This window comes from Diplotaxodon limnothrissa, linkage group LG3 (assembly GCF_057381915.1).
Source record: "Diplotaxodon limnothrissa isolate DT_005_m linkage group LG3, D_limnothrissa_male_GT1.1, whole genome shotgun sequence".
NCBI classification, from domain to species: Eukaryota; Metazoa; Chordata; class Actinopteri; order Cichliformes; family Cichlidae; genus Diplotaxodon; species Diplotaxodon limnothrissa.
This window is the reverse complement of record NC_140598.1, coordinates 18,781,729-18,800,606: the sequence shown is the minus strand read 5'-3', so window position 1 is coordinate 18,800,606 and position 18,878 is coordinate 18,781,729. Positions and strand designations below refer to the sequence as shown.

General features: G+C 40.9%; 1 protein-coding gene across 1 annotated transcript in view; it reads right to left on the bottom strand.

Moving 5' to 3' along the window:
- Positions 1–4,217: 4,217 nt before the first annotated feature.
- The window catches only part of LOC146634783 (protein NLRC3-like), a 32,656-nt gene continuing 17,995 nt past the window's right edge, over positions 4,218–18,878 (bottom strand). Inside the window, exons 5-10 of the mRNA XM_085378736.1 lie at positions 18,345–18,573; positions 16,398–18,204; positions 15,669–15,839; positions 11,957–12,130; positions 5,065–5,111; positions 4,218–4,917 (exon numbers count right to left, since the gene is read on the bottom strand). Of these exons, the coding sequence (XP_085234862.1) occupies positions 4,391–4,917; positions 5,065–5,111; positions 11,957–12,130; positions 15,669–15,839; positions 16,398–18,204; positions 18,345–18,573 (2,955 nt within the window). The 3' untranslated portion in view covers positions 4,218–4,390. The remainder of the gene's footprint in view (positions 4,918–5,064; positions 5,112–11,956; positions 12,131–15,668; positions 15,840–16,397; positions 18,205–18,344; positions 18,574–18,878) is intronic.

Below are 18,878 nucleotides of genomic sequence, written 5' to 3'. Positions count from 1 at the left end.
TTCTTTTGCCTGGGTGGCAGCTCTACGCTTCCGTAGTTCAACACGACAACAATTTGACTCAATGTGAACATTTGCCATTAAATAACCTTCTTCATCCAGCTGACAGCATCCTTCATCCTATGATGTGAACAGTTCCTCCTGTTGATGACAAACCTCTGACAGGATCTGCTTGAGGAGCTTTTTCATGTGCAGCTCTCTGAGCTCAGGGCTAAGTTGCTGTGTTTCATCTTTAAGAGCTGCTGCCTCCTCGCCGGACTTGTTCTCCTCTTCTTCTCCTAATGACACCATTTCTGCTTCAGATCTTTCACTGGGCCTAAAACAGATGAAGAGTAGATCTGCTGCTGTTCACTGTTTGTATTAATATGGAGAAATATGAAAAGACAAACACAGCACACACAGAGAAATGTAGACAGGATGTGCAGCCAGTGCAGTAAATGGTCTCAATATCAGCTCTTTAGAAAATGATCCCGATGAACATGAAACTAACATCCAATGAGAAACAGCTTCCTTGTTTCATGTCCAATAACAATAAATGAAGAGCTAATAAAGAGCTGTTCTATTGTAAAACGCTGAGATGATTATTAGACAGAACCCAGCGGCTCACCAAAAGCCTGCATTGAAAATCTATATGAAAGTAATCTATGCTCATATATGGCAAAATCCTGTAACTGTCACTGTGTTTTTCATCTGTGCTCTTGTTGGTTGGACAAGTTTGTAAATGACAAAGAGCTCAGTGGACTTTGCATCCATCAAATCCTGTTAGATGTTTGTTTTTCCTTCACAGCTTTGTGATGAAGGCTGAAGAACAGAGATATGAACTATTGCCAACATGAATCCTGATGCATGACGTGGGCACAGACCCACCACAGCAACACTCAGCTCACCTCATTCCAGGCGCTGGTCTGCTGGAGACCATGAGCCTTGTTAGTCACACATTAGCACCGTGGTAGGAAACAGCCTCCATCATTTCATTAGATCTGAATTTGGACTGTTTCCCTCTGGATGAACCAAGTCTGTCAAATCTATTGATCCAACACAAACAAACACATTGGCTCACAGTCAGATTGGCTTTGTATGGATGGTGTAACAGGGGGCTGGGAAAGGATGCTGGAAGCTGAATATAATACAGAACAATAACAGGACATATAATAATGTAGCAACATGATCTTCAACAGGCACACTTCTGTTATTCATGATCACAAACACAAAGAACTTGTGCAGCCCTGATATCAGCCCTAATATATGAGTGTGTTTGCCCAAAGACTGAAACAGCATCAACATGACAGCTGTAAGAAATCTTCTCTCAGCCTTGTTTGGCAGAAGATCCCTGCAACAAAGATTGTAGCTGAAAGATGACGTGTGTAAAGTTTGCTCTGTGGGAGGGTCGAGGCTGTTTTTAGACCTTTGATAGTTTCCAATCCAGTTCTGACAGACAGGAATAAAAACAACATCATTAAGATCAGATCATGGAGCTGTTTGCTGCCTTGTTTCTGTCTTCACATTACAAGACTTTACTACAATAAAGATGCTGACATGTATCTGTAGCAACAACATCATTGAATCTAGAACAACTGGAGCCAAACCAGTGGCTCTGCTGGGATCACTGGTGAGCCAACACTTCCTTGTTGATGCAGATTTCAGGGCTTCCTTTTGCTCCTCCGTTATAACTGTTCTCTCTTCTCAACACATGATGACACAAAGGAATCAGCAGTGACAAAGATGATGCTGAAGAGAAGCACACACTTCACACATATAACAGACCAGTGCAGTTACACACACCTCTGCTCGACATCAGGCCTCAAACAAAGACACAAAACACTAACTTGACTCTAAACAGAAGAAACGAGCAGCTGTTTCTGTTCTGTGCTTATTTATATTTGACACACATGCTTCTCTTTGTGCAAACACACATCGCACTATAAGGGTAACCTCGCACACAATGATTGGACAGCACAGTGATGATGCTGGGAGATCCTATACGCAGCAACACAGAAACACTGAGAACTTTAAACATTGATTATATTGAGATCAGCAGCCGACCCAGTCTAGATAAAGGCGAGCAGCTGGGACCGCTGCTGCACCAAAAACAGGTTTCAGTGTTTCCATGTGTGTGTGTGTGTGTGATATCTTTACTTATACTGGTCAATAGACTTTAGTGAACACATCATTGAAAGGTGTTACACATGAAATAAAAACAGTTTTTCAAGTATCTTTATTCCTCTGAAGCAGCTGCATTATAACCAATCTGCTCCTTTGTGGCCGTTTAAAACAGCCTTAAATAACTGTTGTTATATTTGTTGCAGCTTCTGCTCCTCTTGAAGAGACATTTTTGAATTTCAATGTGACTTTAACTGGATAAATATCGGATATATAAACGTCTGCAACAAACTGAATCCAGCTTCTACCTCACGTTAGGAATGTTTTTGTGGCTCAAGATGACCTGATATCTTTCATGATGGAGACATTTGACACATGTTTCACATATTATAGACCAACAAGTTATTCATAGCAGTTTAAATATGGGGAGTCACTTTTGGGCCCAGCAGATAAAACAGAGCCAATATTTACTTCTTTATTTAAGTGACGTGTGTCACAGATGTGACCTAGTAAAGTGTAACTGAACATTAGTAACGTTATTAACGCTCTCATGGTGTGCTTTGAAGATATTTCCAGGCTTCCATCATACAGATGATGCTCGTGGCAAAAGAATAACTTTCAGAAGCTGGTGATAGGTTTGTAGCTTGAACCTATTCGCTGGAACGTTGAAGACAATATAATTGGACAGCAAAGCAAGACATGAAATAGGCAAAGTTCTTTATGTTTCTCGTGCACGGGAGAGGAGAGAACCAGACAAACGCCGTTCCTTCGCTTGACCCCACTTGCTCTCGCAACTGCTATGCGCCCATCTCATTGTGAAGTGAACTGGAGTCTGTCTGTACTGGATCTGGATTCATAGTCGTCCTTCCAACAGAGACGCAGCGATCCGGCTCACCGATTGGAGAAAACGACGTACTAAGCCTGCTAGCAGGTGCAGGAGGGCCAATCTCAGCCACAGCTATGAAGCTGATAACTGCTAATAAAGCCCATTGATGGACTGATAACTGCTAATAAAGCCCATTGATGGACTGATAACATGAATATTAAATGTCAGCTCCCTCCAAATTAAGAGCTTTTTTAAAAACTCAGACTGAGGTCTTATTTTGAAAGCCAGTGTTTGTTGAAGCTGTTTCCTGGAGCAGGACCCTGAACAATTGGAAAAAGCAGATTTAAAAACACTTCACCTGTGCTCATTAAACCGACATCATGCAGTTCATCTTCTCACCAGCAGAGGACCACAAATCACCATCAATGAAGAGTTCAAGGAGATTTTAGTGACATCAGAGCTGTACGTATTGATCTAATCAATATGGAAGTTCATGTTTCTTTAATTGGATCAGCTTTTAACAGCAGCTGTTTTTATAGAATAACAGAAACATGAGAGATGCTGAATGTCTTTTTTTATAAGATTTATTTTCTTTTCATTTCATTTTCATTTAAATTGGGAAACAGACAAAACAAACAAAAAACTTACATCCATGGCACAGAGCAAACATCTACAACTAACCACGACATGGCAGGGCATTGTGACCACAGAAGCACTCCCAGGTGCACACTCTTGTATCCATGCCTTTCAAGGATAACCTCAGACATCCGAAAACCAAACACACAAAGTAATAATAATACTAATAACAACAACAACAACAACAACAACATAATGACATTGGTAATTACAGAAAGAATTATGACAAGGAACCCCCCCCCCCCCCCAAAAAAAAAAAAAAAAAAACACCAACAAACAAACCAAGAGCTCAAAAAAGTGAGCAAAACAAAAAACAGAACACGTCATGAATCATGACATGAATCCTTCCCACCATCCCCCCCCCCCCCCCCATCCCTTTACCTCTGTATGGCTCTGAATATCTTTAATATTTGATATACTGAGTACTATTGGATGTCCACTTATTCAGCCATGATGGAAACATCCCATTAAGAAAGAGAAATGAAACATTTGGATTCATTTTAATGAGCTCAGACTTGTTGAAAATGCAGAGGAGCTGGTTGTGAACTGAGCTTCAGAGAAACATACTGATATTCACTGTGAAGCTTTGAGTAGAAAAAGACAAAAAACAAACAAACATGTGGATTCTGGAATAATGGGAGCTTCCATCTTTAAAGGACTGAAGAGGAAGAAGTTTACAATGAATCATTTAGAAGAGTTTCAAACATCAACTGATTGAATCCATGAATCTGAAAACGTGTTTGTGAGTGAAAGAGACAGACATGTACAGACTGAACTATCTGTTCAACAGTCAGAGTGTTTCTGTAACAGGAGACACTCTTTACACTCCACTCAGCACAGAGTCACTGAGGAATCAGGAGGATCAGACCATATTGAAAACCCAGGATAAAGAGTTTCAGTGAATGTGGTGTTGAAGGTGTGGAGGTGGATCAGAGTGTCAGAGGAGACTCTGTAGAAGGACAGAGTGCCAGCAGGACAGTCCACATACACTGCTACTCTGTTAGAGACAGAGGAGGGGATGGATTGTTTTTTACTATTGTGCCAGACAGAATGAGCACCACCATTGCAGCACCTCACACTCCAGGACTGATCATTCCATCCAAACATACAGTCATCACTGTCTCCTTTCCTTCTGATGCTTCTGTAACTCACTGATATATAAACCTTTCCTCTCCACTCGACCTCCCAGTAACAGCGACCAGTCAGACCATTTCTACACAGCAGCTGAGGATGAGCATCAAATCTATCTGGATGATCAGGATATGACTGAACCTCCGCACGGGTCACCTTCCTGTTGTTGTCAGACAGTTGGAGGTTTGTGTGTACTGTGTTTGTGTCGATTGTGAGTTGACAGGAATCTGATGAGAGAACAAACACAATCCAGCTGCAGTTATTAATCCATCATCTGTTCATTGATTGACACTTTGATGATGACTCCTGACATGATGAAGATGGTTGAATGTGTGCTGCTTTGTTTTCATGAATCCCATTAAAAACACACTTACACTTCTTCAGACCTGGTGTCAGCCATCGTTCTCCAGCAGGCTCCACCCTGAAAGGAGGAGGGGGGTCAGACCAGCACAGTCTCTTTCAGCATGCACACATGGACATTACATGGCTCTCATTCACACACTGTTAGACACTGATAAAGGATCAGTCCAACATTTTCACAAATACACTTCAATCCATATGTGGATCAAACTGCTGATGATTTGCACTGATCCTGGATCTGTTGGTGCACCAGTGTGATGAATGAAATGTGACTGATTCAAACTGTCACCTTCATTATCTATACATTCCTCTTCTGTTTAGCTGGAATTGACACCTCCCTGCCAGCTTTTTTTCTCCTATTGGTGTCAGTGTGGTTACTGTACATGATCTCTGACCTCTGAATGAGTGGAGCATTGTTTTCATGTGCGTTAATGCCACCTGAAACCTGTTTATGTTCTGATTTAACAGCAGATTTCTCCACATGCACACAGAGAAATTTCTGCCTCTGTCACATAAACAGTGGACCATATATTTGTTTTTGAATATTTCATGTTGAAACTATTAAGGGACCAGTGTATTTCCTCAGCAAAGACTCTGTATACTTTATATATTTTATTATTATTTTTTTACTATTTAATTTGTAAAAATGTGTATACACACACACACACACACACACACACACACACACACACACACACGCAGGAAAATATTTAGTATACACATCCAGAAATGCATACACTATTATATATTGTACATATATTTATTAGTTTCAGGTTGGCCATTCTTGTATTTTGCTCGTTTGTGTTGTTGTGTTCGCACATCTCTGTTGCTTGTGGGGCTCGCACACAAGAATTTCACTCGCATGTGCTGTGCCAGTGTGCCTGCACATGTGATGTGACAATAAAAGTGATTTGATTTGATCCTCATGTTAGTGCACTGAATCATTCTGCTGTAAGCTGACATCACTGAGTCACCTGTCAGTCTCCTTCTGTCCTCTGATAATCTGAAAGTTCATTTGTCAGAATCAGAAGATTACTTCCAGTCTGAGTTATTGTCACATCACTGACAACTCAGTGAAGAGAAACTGGGAAATAGAAAATCATTCACGTTACAATATTTAATCTATTCCATCAAAATAAAACAAATATTAAGCGGTGACTGCTGTTTGCTAGCATACAATGTTGCATATAATCAAATGAACAACAGCAGCATCTCTTATTTTGGTAATACAAACTTAATTAAAGCTGCAAGCAGCGTTATGAGGGCCCTCGCACACCCGGCACGTCGAGCCACGCCCAACACCTAAAACCAGCACGTCCGATCTGATGTCACATTGATGGAATTCATGCATTTAACCACCAGCTAACATTTCATCTCATTCAATCATGATTATAGTTGTCCCACTAGGTGGTGGTCTGACCATTACTGACAAATGGCATAACAAACATTTCCGAGCTCGAGTCTCATCACGCCTGCGACCTTTGGGAGAGATTGGACATTGTGTTTTTGAGTGACAGCAGATTACTGCTTTTTGGCGAGTGATTGAAACTCCACGTGGCGCCATGACCACCCCGTTTCCCTGACGTAAAAAGCTTCGCAATTTAACATCACAAAGGTCTTTAGATTCCACAAACTGGAGATCGGGTCAATCTGATGAAATCCCTTGGAGGAGTTCGTCAAAGAACGGTGCCTGAAAAGAGGGGAAAATGTCGCCATAATTACACATTAATTTTAAAATGGCTGCCTTCCTGTTGGATTTGGGATATTGCTCCAAGAGACTTTTTTCTACATCTTAATATCTTCCATAAGCTTACCAGGTTTCAGACTCATAGATAAAACACAGAGCAAGGGCTGATGTTTTGAAATTTTGTAGGGAGCGCTGTGGAGCCATTTCACGCTATTCAATGAAAATGATCAAATAACAAGAAAGCTTTCATCACATTGGAGGTGTGTGCCAAATTTCAAGACTTTTTAAACTTTCCAAGCCCCTTAAAAGCGACTTCATCTTTCATGGTGAACCGTGTTGTCACTAGGTTGCGCCGTTCAGTTTAAAGTCACAATTTTCGCACTGAAGCATCACGAGGGACTCATGTTCACCACTTTTGAGGTGTCCACGATGAACCTGTGAAATCAGTACAACAAAGTGAAAGACATGACATTTCCTGTTGCCACTAGGTGGCGCTCTGCATATTCCTGACGATGGGCACATCAATCTGTTCAGGGCAGGTCTGACATCATGCCTGTAAAGTCTGGTACTGATCAGACTGGATTTCATTGAGTTATACTAACTTGTTTCTTCATGGCGAGACATGAAAGTTCGCCATGCTTCTGGGGTCACACCCTTACGTGAAAATTCACAGTTTTCACTGTAACCCAAGACCAACTGCTTAAGGCTTTCCTGGAGAAATTTGAGGCTGCAGATGTCACCCATCACAATACTGTACCCCAAAGTGTAAAACATGACATTTCCTGTTCCTACTAGGTGGCGCTCTCCCTGATGTCAAATATGGTAGTTGAAATATGTTCAGGGGTGGAGCCTTATCATATGTGTGCTCTTTGGACCAGATCAGACAATGTATGACAGAATGAGAAGCAATAAGATTTTCATGGCGAGTCATCAAACGGCTGCTTGCGCATGGCTGCTGATTAGACCTTGTGTGCAATCTACAGCTAAGCGTGGCCTGGTGCGCACTGCTCCGCCAGGTGAGCTGAATTAGAGCAATCAAGGCCTGGCGTGCCTAGTAGACCTTAAAATGCATGCAGCAGTCATTTGACCTGGGTGAGACATACTGAGAGGACAGCAAACAAAGCACAATCCACTTTCCACTGTGAGGAAGACTTTGAGCTAGACGGGCTATCGGTAAGCTCGGACTCATATTTGCTGCTTATATGTTGGTGAACTATGGAAGCTCAATTGTGGAAATGTATTTATGCTTTGGGAAATAGTTACTGCATTTAAGTTTAAAAAATTATATTGATATTAAAATAAATGTTTAAGTTTGAATAAATTGTTTATGTAGATAGTGTTTCCCACATATTTATTTTATTAATACTAAAAATAGTTAGCCAAATCCTTGGTTAAATCTTAAAACTAGTGTAAATATGTTTGGTTTAATTTAAGGAAAATAATTCTTTGTAAAAGAAAATCCCTGGTTAAAGTCTCTATTAAAATATTTGCAAACTCTAAAATGTATACTTTAAAAATGTAATTGTTATAAAAAGTGTAAAAATGCAAGGTAGACACATTTTGTGTATTTAAGAAACAGTTTTTCATCTTCGTTGTTTGAAGTTACTCAGCTCTGTGATTAAAAACCAATGAATGTAAAACTAACTTAAACTGGGTTAAATGATAGTTTAGACAAAAGTATTTAGCTTTAGCTATGTTAAGTGGCTTTACTGAAGTGTATATATTTTTGTTATTTCATTTGTCTTCTGTATAATGCCTTTAGTTTATCTGAATGATTAAGTGTTCTTTTTTGTGTTGAAAGGTTTTTCACCTGCTATCTAACTAGCTGGTCAAAATAAAGTGAGTGAAACCCAAAGTCTGGTCTTTTTCAAGTGTGGGCACCTCACAGACAGAACACTTGACAATAATTAATTATAGTTCTTATTAAAGAAAAATCAGGCGTTCTGCATCAAATTTGATGCCACACAAATTATTTCTGTCCACTATGAGATAAAGGAGAACACCACAAGCCTGATACGTGCAGCCACTTTTGGCAGCACCTGTAACATTCATCAGTCGCCTCATTGTTCTGACACACACAACAAAACTATCGACTACACTACACACTAACTGTAGATTCCAAACATGCCAAACGTCACAAGTCTCTCATCTCAAAACTCTCTCTTTTCTGCTCTCTCGCCACTGTCACTCCCAAAACTTTCCCCTCTTTCTAAACAACCAAATGCTATGGTGCCATTTCATTTTTTGATTGGTCAACATGGTACATTTTTCCGTCAATAGGAAAGGGTGGGGTTTTTTTGATTTGTGTTTTTGCTCATTTGTAGAGTGGAGAGTGCTTGAGAGTGCTTTAGAGCGCTTTCCTTATAAAACGCCACATTTACCATTTCTGCCCGTGGTAAACAAATGTCTCAGGGAAAAACATCACTTTTTTTTTTTTTTTAAATCATAACTCTGGGTTTACGTAGCCTGTCAACACAATTTAAAAACTGCTATTGAAGTACCTTCTTGAGCTCTCAGCGAAGGCGGTCGCACTTTCTCCTCTCCTCCTCACCCTTATCTTCCCTGCTTCGCCTCTATGTCCTTGTCTTGTGTGAATTTACTTTCCCTGGAACAGTCTCTCACTGTCGTTCTCTAAAACCTAAAAGAGAATTATGGATTTGATCAACTGGTCTCTGAGTGCTATTGACACCCTTTTCTCAACGAGAAGTCGGGGCTCGGGAGAGCCTGAGTGCCCTGGAGGGACTTTCCCTGCCGGTTACACGATGGACGGGTGGCAGAACTGGAGGACCGTGTGCCTGGCGGGACTGTCGATCGAGGACGCTGAAGATATCTACCTATTTGGAACCATGATAACAGGGTTCATGCTGATCGGCGTTGGCTTAGCCTGGTTTATCAGAGAAATAAGAAAGCGGAACCGGCTGTTCAAACCCCCCCCAAGGCTGCCCGCTGGATTCGAAGCGACGGGACGAGGTGCGACCTCTCACAGCGAACGTAATATGGTCAACACCTTGGAGACGCTTACAGCTGCTGTGAAGGCTCAAAACAACACCACTGAGCGTATGAGGGGAAACATCAGAGAGGGGCCTGCTCAAAATGAGACCCTTGAGCGACAGTTGGAAAACATCACAGAACGGATCACTGCAGTTGTGAAGTCTCAGAATCAAAAGACTGACAACACCACGGAACAGAAGTTTGATACCATCATGGGGAGGTTCGCAGCTCTTCAACGGGAGATCGAGAGACCAGCCTCGGAGTGCTAGAATTCGAGCTGCTCACAAAGGAGAAATCAACAATATTCAACATTTGGACACCACGGCCCCAGCTGCAGGCCCAAGGCTGGAGCCCACCAAAACAACTCCCTGATAACGACTGTGTGATGACTGTTCTTCCCGCCCCACGAAGGACACCTGGATTGGCTGGAGGACTGTTTACTTAGCCTGATAGGCCGAAGGACACTGTCTCAGCTAAACTATGGACACGCGCACACACACACACTTACACTGATAAGCACTCACTCATCCCCCCTCCCTTTCCAACGCCTTCGATGCTTGTGCCCTACTGGGGAAGATAGCAGTCAACTGGACCAGCACAGATGCTGCAGGACCGGATGCGCTGTCTACGCCGGCTCTCTCTCACCTTTACCCGCCCCTGTTGCTTGTCTCGTGTTTCTATGGTGTATTGATAGTCATGTGCTTTTGTGCTGAGGTGTTTTTTCTGTTATCAAACTGTTCTCCCACTAGGAGCTCAGTCTGAGTGGAGTTTTTTTTCTCCTCCTCTTACCTCATGTAGTGTATTTTCATTGTTTTTTTTCCTATCAGCCTACCTTCTGACATGTCTGCCCAATGTGATGTTTGTGTAAAGTTGGTCAGAAGGTTCCTTTGTGAGTGCGCATGCGCCATTAGCGTGCTGCCTGCTGTAACCCCTAATTTCCCTCGGGATGAATAAAGTATTCTGATTCTGATATAGTCGAAGTCCACACTTTTAACATATAAAGGGAGACACAGGTTGTCTTGGGTTGACATAACATCTTGTTTTTATGTCATCTGTATAGGAATTTCTTTTACTTGTGTATTAATCACATTATTTTACCGTATAATGCCTTGGTGCCACTGGATTTTAACATGTCTCACACTCATACAGTAAGACAAATGGTGGGGGTCTAGTAAGGAAGTTGGGGGAAGCAGACAGCTCCACAGGAAGAATCTTTTGTCTCTTCGAGGACTCTGGGAGGTAGCAAGGGAGTGTGAAACAGCTGTGTACTGCCTTTTGTTCCTGGAGAAGGTATTTAACTGAGAGCCATGCTAGGCTCAGGGAGACTCTGCTGACCGTCTGCCCCGCAGTCATGCAGGGGCTCCACCAACTTGGTTGTCTGTTGTGTTTTGATTCAAGAATGTTAGCTACCGCTCGTCTGCAGGCTTTATTTAATGGTAAACTTCCACAACACATCTTAAATTGATCATGAAATTGGTTTACTTTATTCTTCCTCAGCCAATCAGGAACACTTGTGTGATTGCGCCCGACCCCCCAGCTCCTGTTAAGCTGAAGGTAGCTTCAACCATCTGTGATTAGAAAAAGAGCAACGAGTCCACACCACATTTTCTTGTTAGTAACAGCGATGTAACTACAGAAATAGAGATTATTGAGATCACTAGTTACTGTAAAAAAGTAACGGCCGTTATTCCCATCACTCAAAATGACACGATTATTTGCATTTCTGCTACTCATGAACCAGTGACAGTATTTAATGATCAATATCCACAAATAAAAATTGTAAATAAATGACATTAGATGAGCACAAATCTGACTGAGAACTCAAACTTCACCTTAATTTTTTTTTCCTATCTGTCCTGCTCACATCTCCAATGCTTGTACATGTTGTCATTAGTGTAGCTTCACTCCACATCAGCCACACCACTTTGCTAGCTAAAACACTGGTGTCGGCACATAAGGACGCTGTCAGAGCCTGTCAACGACATTGATTAGCTGTGTAAATAGGAATGTGAATCGCATCATTGGCTGGAGCAGCCAGTCACCAGTCACTCTTTGACTCACACTCCAAATTACACCGAATGAATCCTTATGTATACATTTAAATTTCAGCAGCTTTTCTGTGCCAGCAGTGCGTATTTGCCTCATCTGCAGGAAACAAACAGGAAGTGAGTGAAGGACACAGGAAATGTTTCCAGCTCTTTCTCCTCTATCAGACATTCTCTCCATACCTGAGAGTGTCCAGTCTCCAGCCTGGATCCTTCAGTCCAGCCGACAGAAGCTCAATTCCTGAGTATCCTGGATGATTGTAGCTCAGGTCCAGCTCTGTCAGATGGGAAGGGTTGGAGCTCAGAGCTGAGGCCAGAGAAGTACAGCCTTCCTGTGTGATCAGACAGCCTGACAGACTGCAGACACACAAAACAACAATCCATCTGTCAACAATCTTCTCTTTGTCACATATAATAACATCTATCCATTCAATTTAACTTTATTTATAAAGGACAATTCCAACAGACAACAACAGTCATCTCAAGCTGTTTAACAGTGTAAGGTAACAGCCTACAATATTAGAGAGAAAGCATGGCACATAAACACATCAGGAGTGAAAAGAGGGGAGCATAACTAAGGGTCTTGCACAATAAGGAACTTGCACAATCGGTGGCTGACTAAATACTTTTTTGCCCCACTGTATATATTTGTTTTTTGTTAAGTTGCCTAATAATTATGCACAGTAATAGTCACCTGCACACACAGATATCCCCCTAAAATAGCTAGAACTAAAAACAAACTAAAAACTACTTCCAGAAACATTCAGCTTTGACATTAATGAGTTTTTTGGGTTCATTGAGAACATGGTTGTTGTTCAATAATAAAATTATTCCTCAAAAATACAACTTGCCTAATAATTCTGCACTCCCTGTATGAATGTGAATCGCATCATTGGCTGGAGCAGCCAGTCACCAGTCACTCTTTGACTCACACTGCAAAATAACACCGAATGAATCCTTATGTATATGTTGACAAAATCCTCCAAGTATTCACATGTGACACCATTGCTATTTCAGCTACACTGGCTTCCTGTTGAATTTAGAGTACATTTTAAGATCCTGGTCTTGACATTAAGAGCCTTGCATGGACTGGCACCACCCTACATCTCCGATCTTACTTGCTATAAAACAGACTAAGATGAGAAGTAAGGGTGACAGAGCTTTTGCCACTGTGGCCCCGAGACTGTGGAACTCTCTCCCTCATACATTAAGAATACATTAAGACTCGGTAGTTGTTTTTTAAAAAAAAAACAACAACTCAAAACTCACCTTTTTAAAACTGTTTTTGGTTAAATTTCTGCCTGTTTTATATTGACTGTTTTACTTTTTTTGCTAAAGCATATAGTTAGGGCTGGACCAGGTGACCCTGAATCCTCCCTTAGTTATGCTGCAATAGACGTAGGCTGCCGGGGGATTCCCATGATGCATTGAGTTTTTCCTTTCCAGTCACCTTTCTCACTCACTATGTATTAACAGACCTCTCTGCATTGAATCACATCTGTTATTAACCTCTGTCTCTCTTCCACAGCATGTCTTTATCCTGTCTTCCTTCTCTCCCACCAACCAATCACAGCAGATGGCCCCGCCCCTCCCCGAGCCTGGTTCTGCTGGAGGTTTCTTCCTGTTAAAAGGGAGTTTTTCCTTCCCACTGTCGCCACAGTGCTGCTCATAGGGGGTCATATGATTGTTGGGTTTTTCTCTGTATCTATGAAGCGCCTTGAGGCGACTTTTGTTGTGATTTGGCGCTATATAAATAAAATTGAATTGAATTGAAATTGAATTGTTTTACCCTTTTATTATTTTTTATCTTATGTGCAGCACTTTGTGATTCTGTCAAGAAAGGTGCTATATAAATAAAATGTTATTTATTTATTTATTTAATATGTTGCAAACTGGTTGATTTGTAATGAGTTAAATTTTGTCTCCCGTAGTGCTCTGATATGTTGTATTCATAGTTGAAAGCTTTCAATGTCTGAAACTAGTGCAAACTAAGGTGATGTAAATGTAATGTAAATAAATATAATAAAAAAATGTAATGTAAATCTCTGATGAACTTCTTTTAATGACAAGCAGCCACGGGGTATTTTGCTATTTGTTTTTTTATTAGTGCATTGTATACGATGGATGTAAAGCTGCACCGCTTGATGGATTGTCGGAGCATTACGGCTACCGCAGTCAGGAGCCTCGCGGAGTGATACGTACTGTGCTTCAACATAATATTACCGTATTGTGTGTGTATAAGGACCATAAATGGCACATGTTAAGAGACACGGTTACGAAGCAGATTTCAAACTCCAGGCTGTCAGTCAAGCAGTAGAACTTGGGAACAGAGCAGAATCTGGATTTAATAACTGTAAGGTAAGTAAAATCTTTTTTTTTTTTTATTCCTAAAGTTATATTTAGGATCATGTCTCTTGTAGTTATTAACTTATGCCACATACTATCAAGTTACACCACTAACACAGTAACCACAAAGTTCTAGTTTTTTCATGGATATGGGAAAGGTTTACAGTCTACAGTTCAGCATGCTGCGTGTTTTATTGCCTCGGCTTACATAATATTAACATGTTTGACATGCAGTAAAAGATCATTCTTAGTGTCCTGCGTTATTTAAAAAAATAAGAAAAAGAAAACAAAATACATGAAAAATACATTCTACTTCTTCATAGAATGGGGACGAAGAAATTCTTTGTCTTACTGATGTAAAAAAATGATGGGTATCAAAATCCTTTGATGAGCAGGTCTTTTGAAACAGGAGTGCTTCAAAGCAATTCAATAAACTTTGCCCAGGGGCACCGATACTCAGATACGACAGAAAAGCATATAACATCTACTACTACTACTGTATTTTTATTATGGGTTTTATACTGTAAGAGCAACCAGTCGGACTCTTTATCAGTTACTGTGCAGAACTAATTATTAAATATCTGCAAATCCCAGCATGTTTCTGCCTCTCTCCTCACCTGTATGGATAGTAACACTAAAATATTATTTTAAAAAGTGGTGACTTTAAGGACGCCTCATTAGTGGTAGATTTGATACAGAATTAACTGAAGATGAACTGAAGCCAGAATAAGTGTGTTGATTAAATATAAAATAATTTATTAAAAGAGACGTAGAAGAGAGACAGTGTATAACACTCCACATTACAACTCTGCTTCTGCATCCCAACTCTGCGTAGTCATATATTGGAGTGTTAATGAATTCAACCATATTTCTTGAACTAAGAGCTTCTCCATGCAAAGGTGGGGTGGATGCCATCTCTCGTAACGAGACCAGGTTTCCCAGAAACTCTATCAAATATCTATTAACAGGGCTGCACATAAGTGGTCCGCAGGTGTGCATTCGCTGTCAAAATAAAAGACGCGCACCAGATAAGAAGTTGCAACGCTGTTTATGTACGTACAATTTTATGGAGGAGGACAGACATTTGTTTAGAACTCTTAAAGACGTCAAAGAAGCAAGCTCCTTTAAGAAATTACTTTGGTGTTCCTCCAACTACAAAGAAATGTCAGAAGGAGTCTGAAATGCAAAAGAAGCGGTATATGTACGCAAATGCGCATTGCAACTTCTTATCTGGTGAGTGTCTTTTATTTTGACAGCGAATGTGCACCTGCGGCCCCTGTTGCAGTTTGAAATTTGTTTCAGTGTCACCTGATCTTGACCCAGGAATATAATAAACTATGATTGCTGGAGTGTCCAAATTCACATTTTTAAAAACAGAGTCACCAATATGCAAGAATAAATTGAAAAAACAAAAACCAAACAGTAATTCAGAGGCTGGTGATACAGAATGTAAATAAAAGTTCAATTTAGAATTCAGTAAGGTTTTTGTTTATGCCATGATATAATACAGATTTTAAATTTACATCAATGAAAAAGGCTGAATCCTGACCTCAGTTTTTTGAGTGGACAATCTGGACTCAATCCAGCAGACAGAAGTTTTACTCCTGCATCGTGCAGGTCATTGTTACTTAGGTCCAGTTCCATCACAGTAGAGGTATGGGAGATGAGAAAAGGGCACAGATCATCACAGCTTCTCTCCGAGAGATTAGAGCCAGACAATCTGAAAATAAATTATATTTGTGATTAAATGAAATTACCTTTTGTTTCAACCTACTACGGAATAAACAAATGTTTCCACGTGGACGTAATTAATATAAATACACCTTCAAATTCAAGTCTGGAAATAATATATAGATGACATTTTTTAATTTGCTTAACAACACAATTATACCTCTATATCTAGACATGCAACATTTAGTAAAAGACCAGTATCCTCTGCCACAGGTATAAAAAACTTTTCAAATTACAATATATATATGATTGTTGTTGCCAGATAGACTTCAAAAATAATCCTTACTTATGCCATTCTCAACCTTGATGAGACCCCACATTCATCTTCTGTTTGAAACAGGCGGTTTTAGCTCTGGTTTGTATTCATTTTTGAGTAGTTAATGAAAAGCTGTAGGCCCACTGTAGAACAGGTCTGGAAAGTACTTTTATAAAGGCTACACTCAAAAAAAGTTTCAGAAACGCTAACAATTTATTCTACTATGAACAATACATTGCGCTGATAACAAAAAAAAAAAAAAAAAAAAAATATGAGTAAATATTTACTTACAGAGCCTTCTTGGAGGCTTGGACCACTGGCAGAAGCCTCAGAAGAGCCTCCTCTGAAGCAGAGTATTTCTTCAGGTCAAACACATCCAGATCTTCTTCTGATGACAGTAAGATGAAGACCAGAGCTGACCACTGAGCAGGAGACAGTTTATCTGTGGAGAGACTTCCTGATCTCAGGGACTGTTGGATCTCCTCTACTAGAGAACAATCCTTCAGTTCACTCAGACAGTGGAACAGATTGATGCTTTTCTCTGCAGACAGATTCTCACTGAGCTTCATCTTGATGTACTGGACTGTTTCCTCATTGGTCTGTGAACTACTTCCTGTCTGTGTCAGCAGACCTCGTAGGAGAGTCTGATTGGTCTGCAGAGAAAGACCAAGGAGGAAGCGGAGGAACAAGTCCAGGTGTCCATTTGGACTCTGTAAGGCTTTGTTCACAGCACTCTGGTAGAAGAAATGTAGTTTGTATTTTGTTCCGAGGGTTTTAAATACGTGAGGTGTTTCTAGATTCAGCAGATTGAGTCCAGAGTTGATGAAGGTCAGATGGACATGAAGAGCAGCCAGAAACTCCTGAACACTCAGATGGATGAAGCAGAACACCTTGTCCTGGTACAGTCCTCTCTCCTCTTTAAAGATCTGTGTGAACACTCCTGAGTACACTGAGGCTGCTCTGATATCGATGCCACACTCTGTCAGGTCTGATTCATAGAAGATCAGTTTTCCATTCTGCAGCTGATCAAAGGCCAGTTTTCCCAGAGACTCCATCATCTTCCTGCTCTCTGGACTCCAGTGTGGATCTGTCTCAGATCCTCCGTCATACTTGACCTTCTTCACTTTGGCCTGAACCACCAGGAAGTGGATGAACATGTCAGTCAAGGTCTTGGGCAGCTGTCCTCCCTCTCTGGTTTTCAGCACATCCTCCAGAACTGTAGCAGTGATCCAGCAGAAGACTGGGATGTGGCACATGATGTGGAGGCTTCGTGATGTCTTGATGTGGGAGATGATCCTGCTGATCTGCTTCTTATCTCTGAATCTCTTCCTGAAGTACTCCTCCTTCTGTCGGTCAGTGAACCCTCTGACCTCTGTCACCATGCCAACACAGTCAGCAGGGATCTGATTGGCTGCTGCAGGTCGTGTGGTTATCCAGAGGCGAGCAGAGGGAAGCAGTTTCCCCCTGATGAGGTTTATCAGCAGCACATCCACTGAGGTGGACTCTCTAGGGTCAGTTAGGATTGTAGTTTTGTGGAAGTCCAGAGGAAGTCGACACTCATCCAGACCATCAAAGATGAACACAACCTGGAAGTCTTCAAAGCTGCAGATTCCTGCTTCTTTGGTTTCAGTAAAGAAGTGATGAACAAGTCCCACCAAGCTGAACTTTTCCTCTTTCAGCACATTCAGCTCTCTGAAAGTGAATGGAAATATGAACTGGATGTCCTGGTTGGCTTTGTCTTCAGCCCAGTCCAGGGTGTATTTCTGTGTTAAGACTGTTTTCCCAATGCCAGCCCATCCCTTTGTCAGCACTGTTCTGATTGGTTCATCTCTTCCAGGTGAGGCTTTAAAGATGTCTTCTTTTGTGATTATTGCTTCTAGACCATCTAGTTTCTTGGATGCTGTTTCAATCTGTCTGACCTCATGTTCATTGTTTACCACTACAGTCTCTCCCTCTGTCATGTAGAGCTCTGTGTAGATCTGATTCAGAAGGGTTGGGTTTCCTGATTTAGCGTTCCCCTCAAACACACACTGGAACTTCTTCTTCAGTGCAGATTTAAATTCATGTTGACACCATTGGAAGTTTCTGGGTGAGGTTCCTAAATGAACCAATAGACAAAATACCACAATGAAGGATTTATTAATTGCACATACTGTAAATGTAATTTTGTCTGTTCCTTCAGACAGAATAAAAATTTCCTTTACTGAGGACCATAAATATTTAGAGAAATATTCTCACTTCTCAGCAGACACTCAGCAAACTCCTTCTGCTTCATTATCTTCAGGAAATCCAATGTGATCTTCACAAATGCTTCTCTGCTGCTTTCACTAGGCTCCTCATGTTCACCCTGCAATAAATTGCCATCCTTGCATTGACTCATTAAGCCTTTTAGGTCATCTGGAGTCAGAACCTCCTGGATCTTCTTCAACTCACTCTTCACAAACGTGATGATGTTATCCTCCAGCAGCTGGAATAGAATACTTAAGGAATGACCAAATCACACCACAACAAAGCCAGTTGTATCACAAAAGCTTTAAGTCACACAAAGTAGATAACAGGCTGACTTCTGCTAAATGGGTCAAACAAGGCAGAAATGATAGAAACACATGAGATCCTTCTAAAATATGATGTAACACTATAGATTAAGTGTCTTTCATAGTATTTGAATGTGTAAAGAAAGCTGATTTTTGAGCTTAATACAGGTGAAGAAGCTGAAACTTCTGCTAAAAAGAGGTGAAGAAAACAAACACAGACATACAAAAATGCACACAC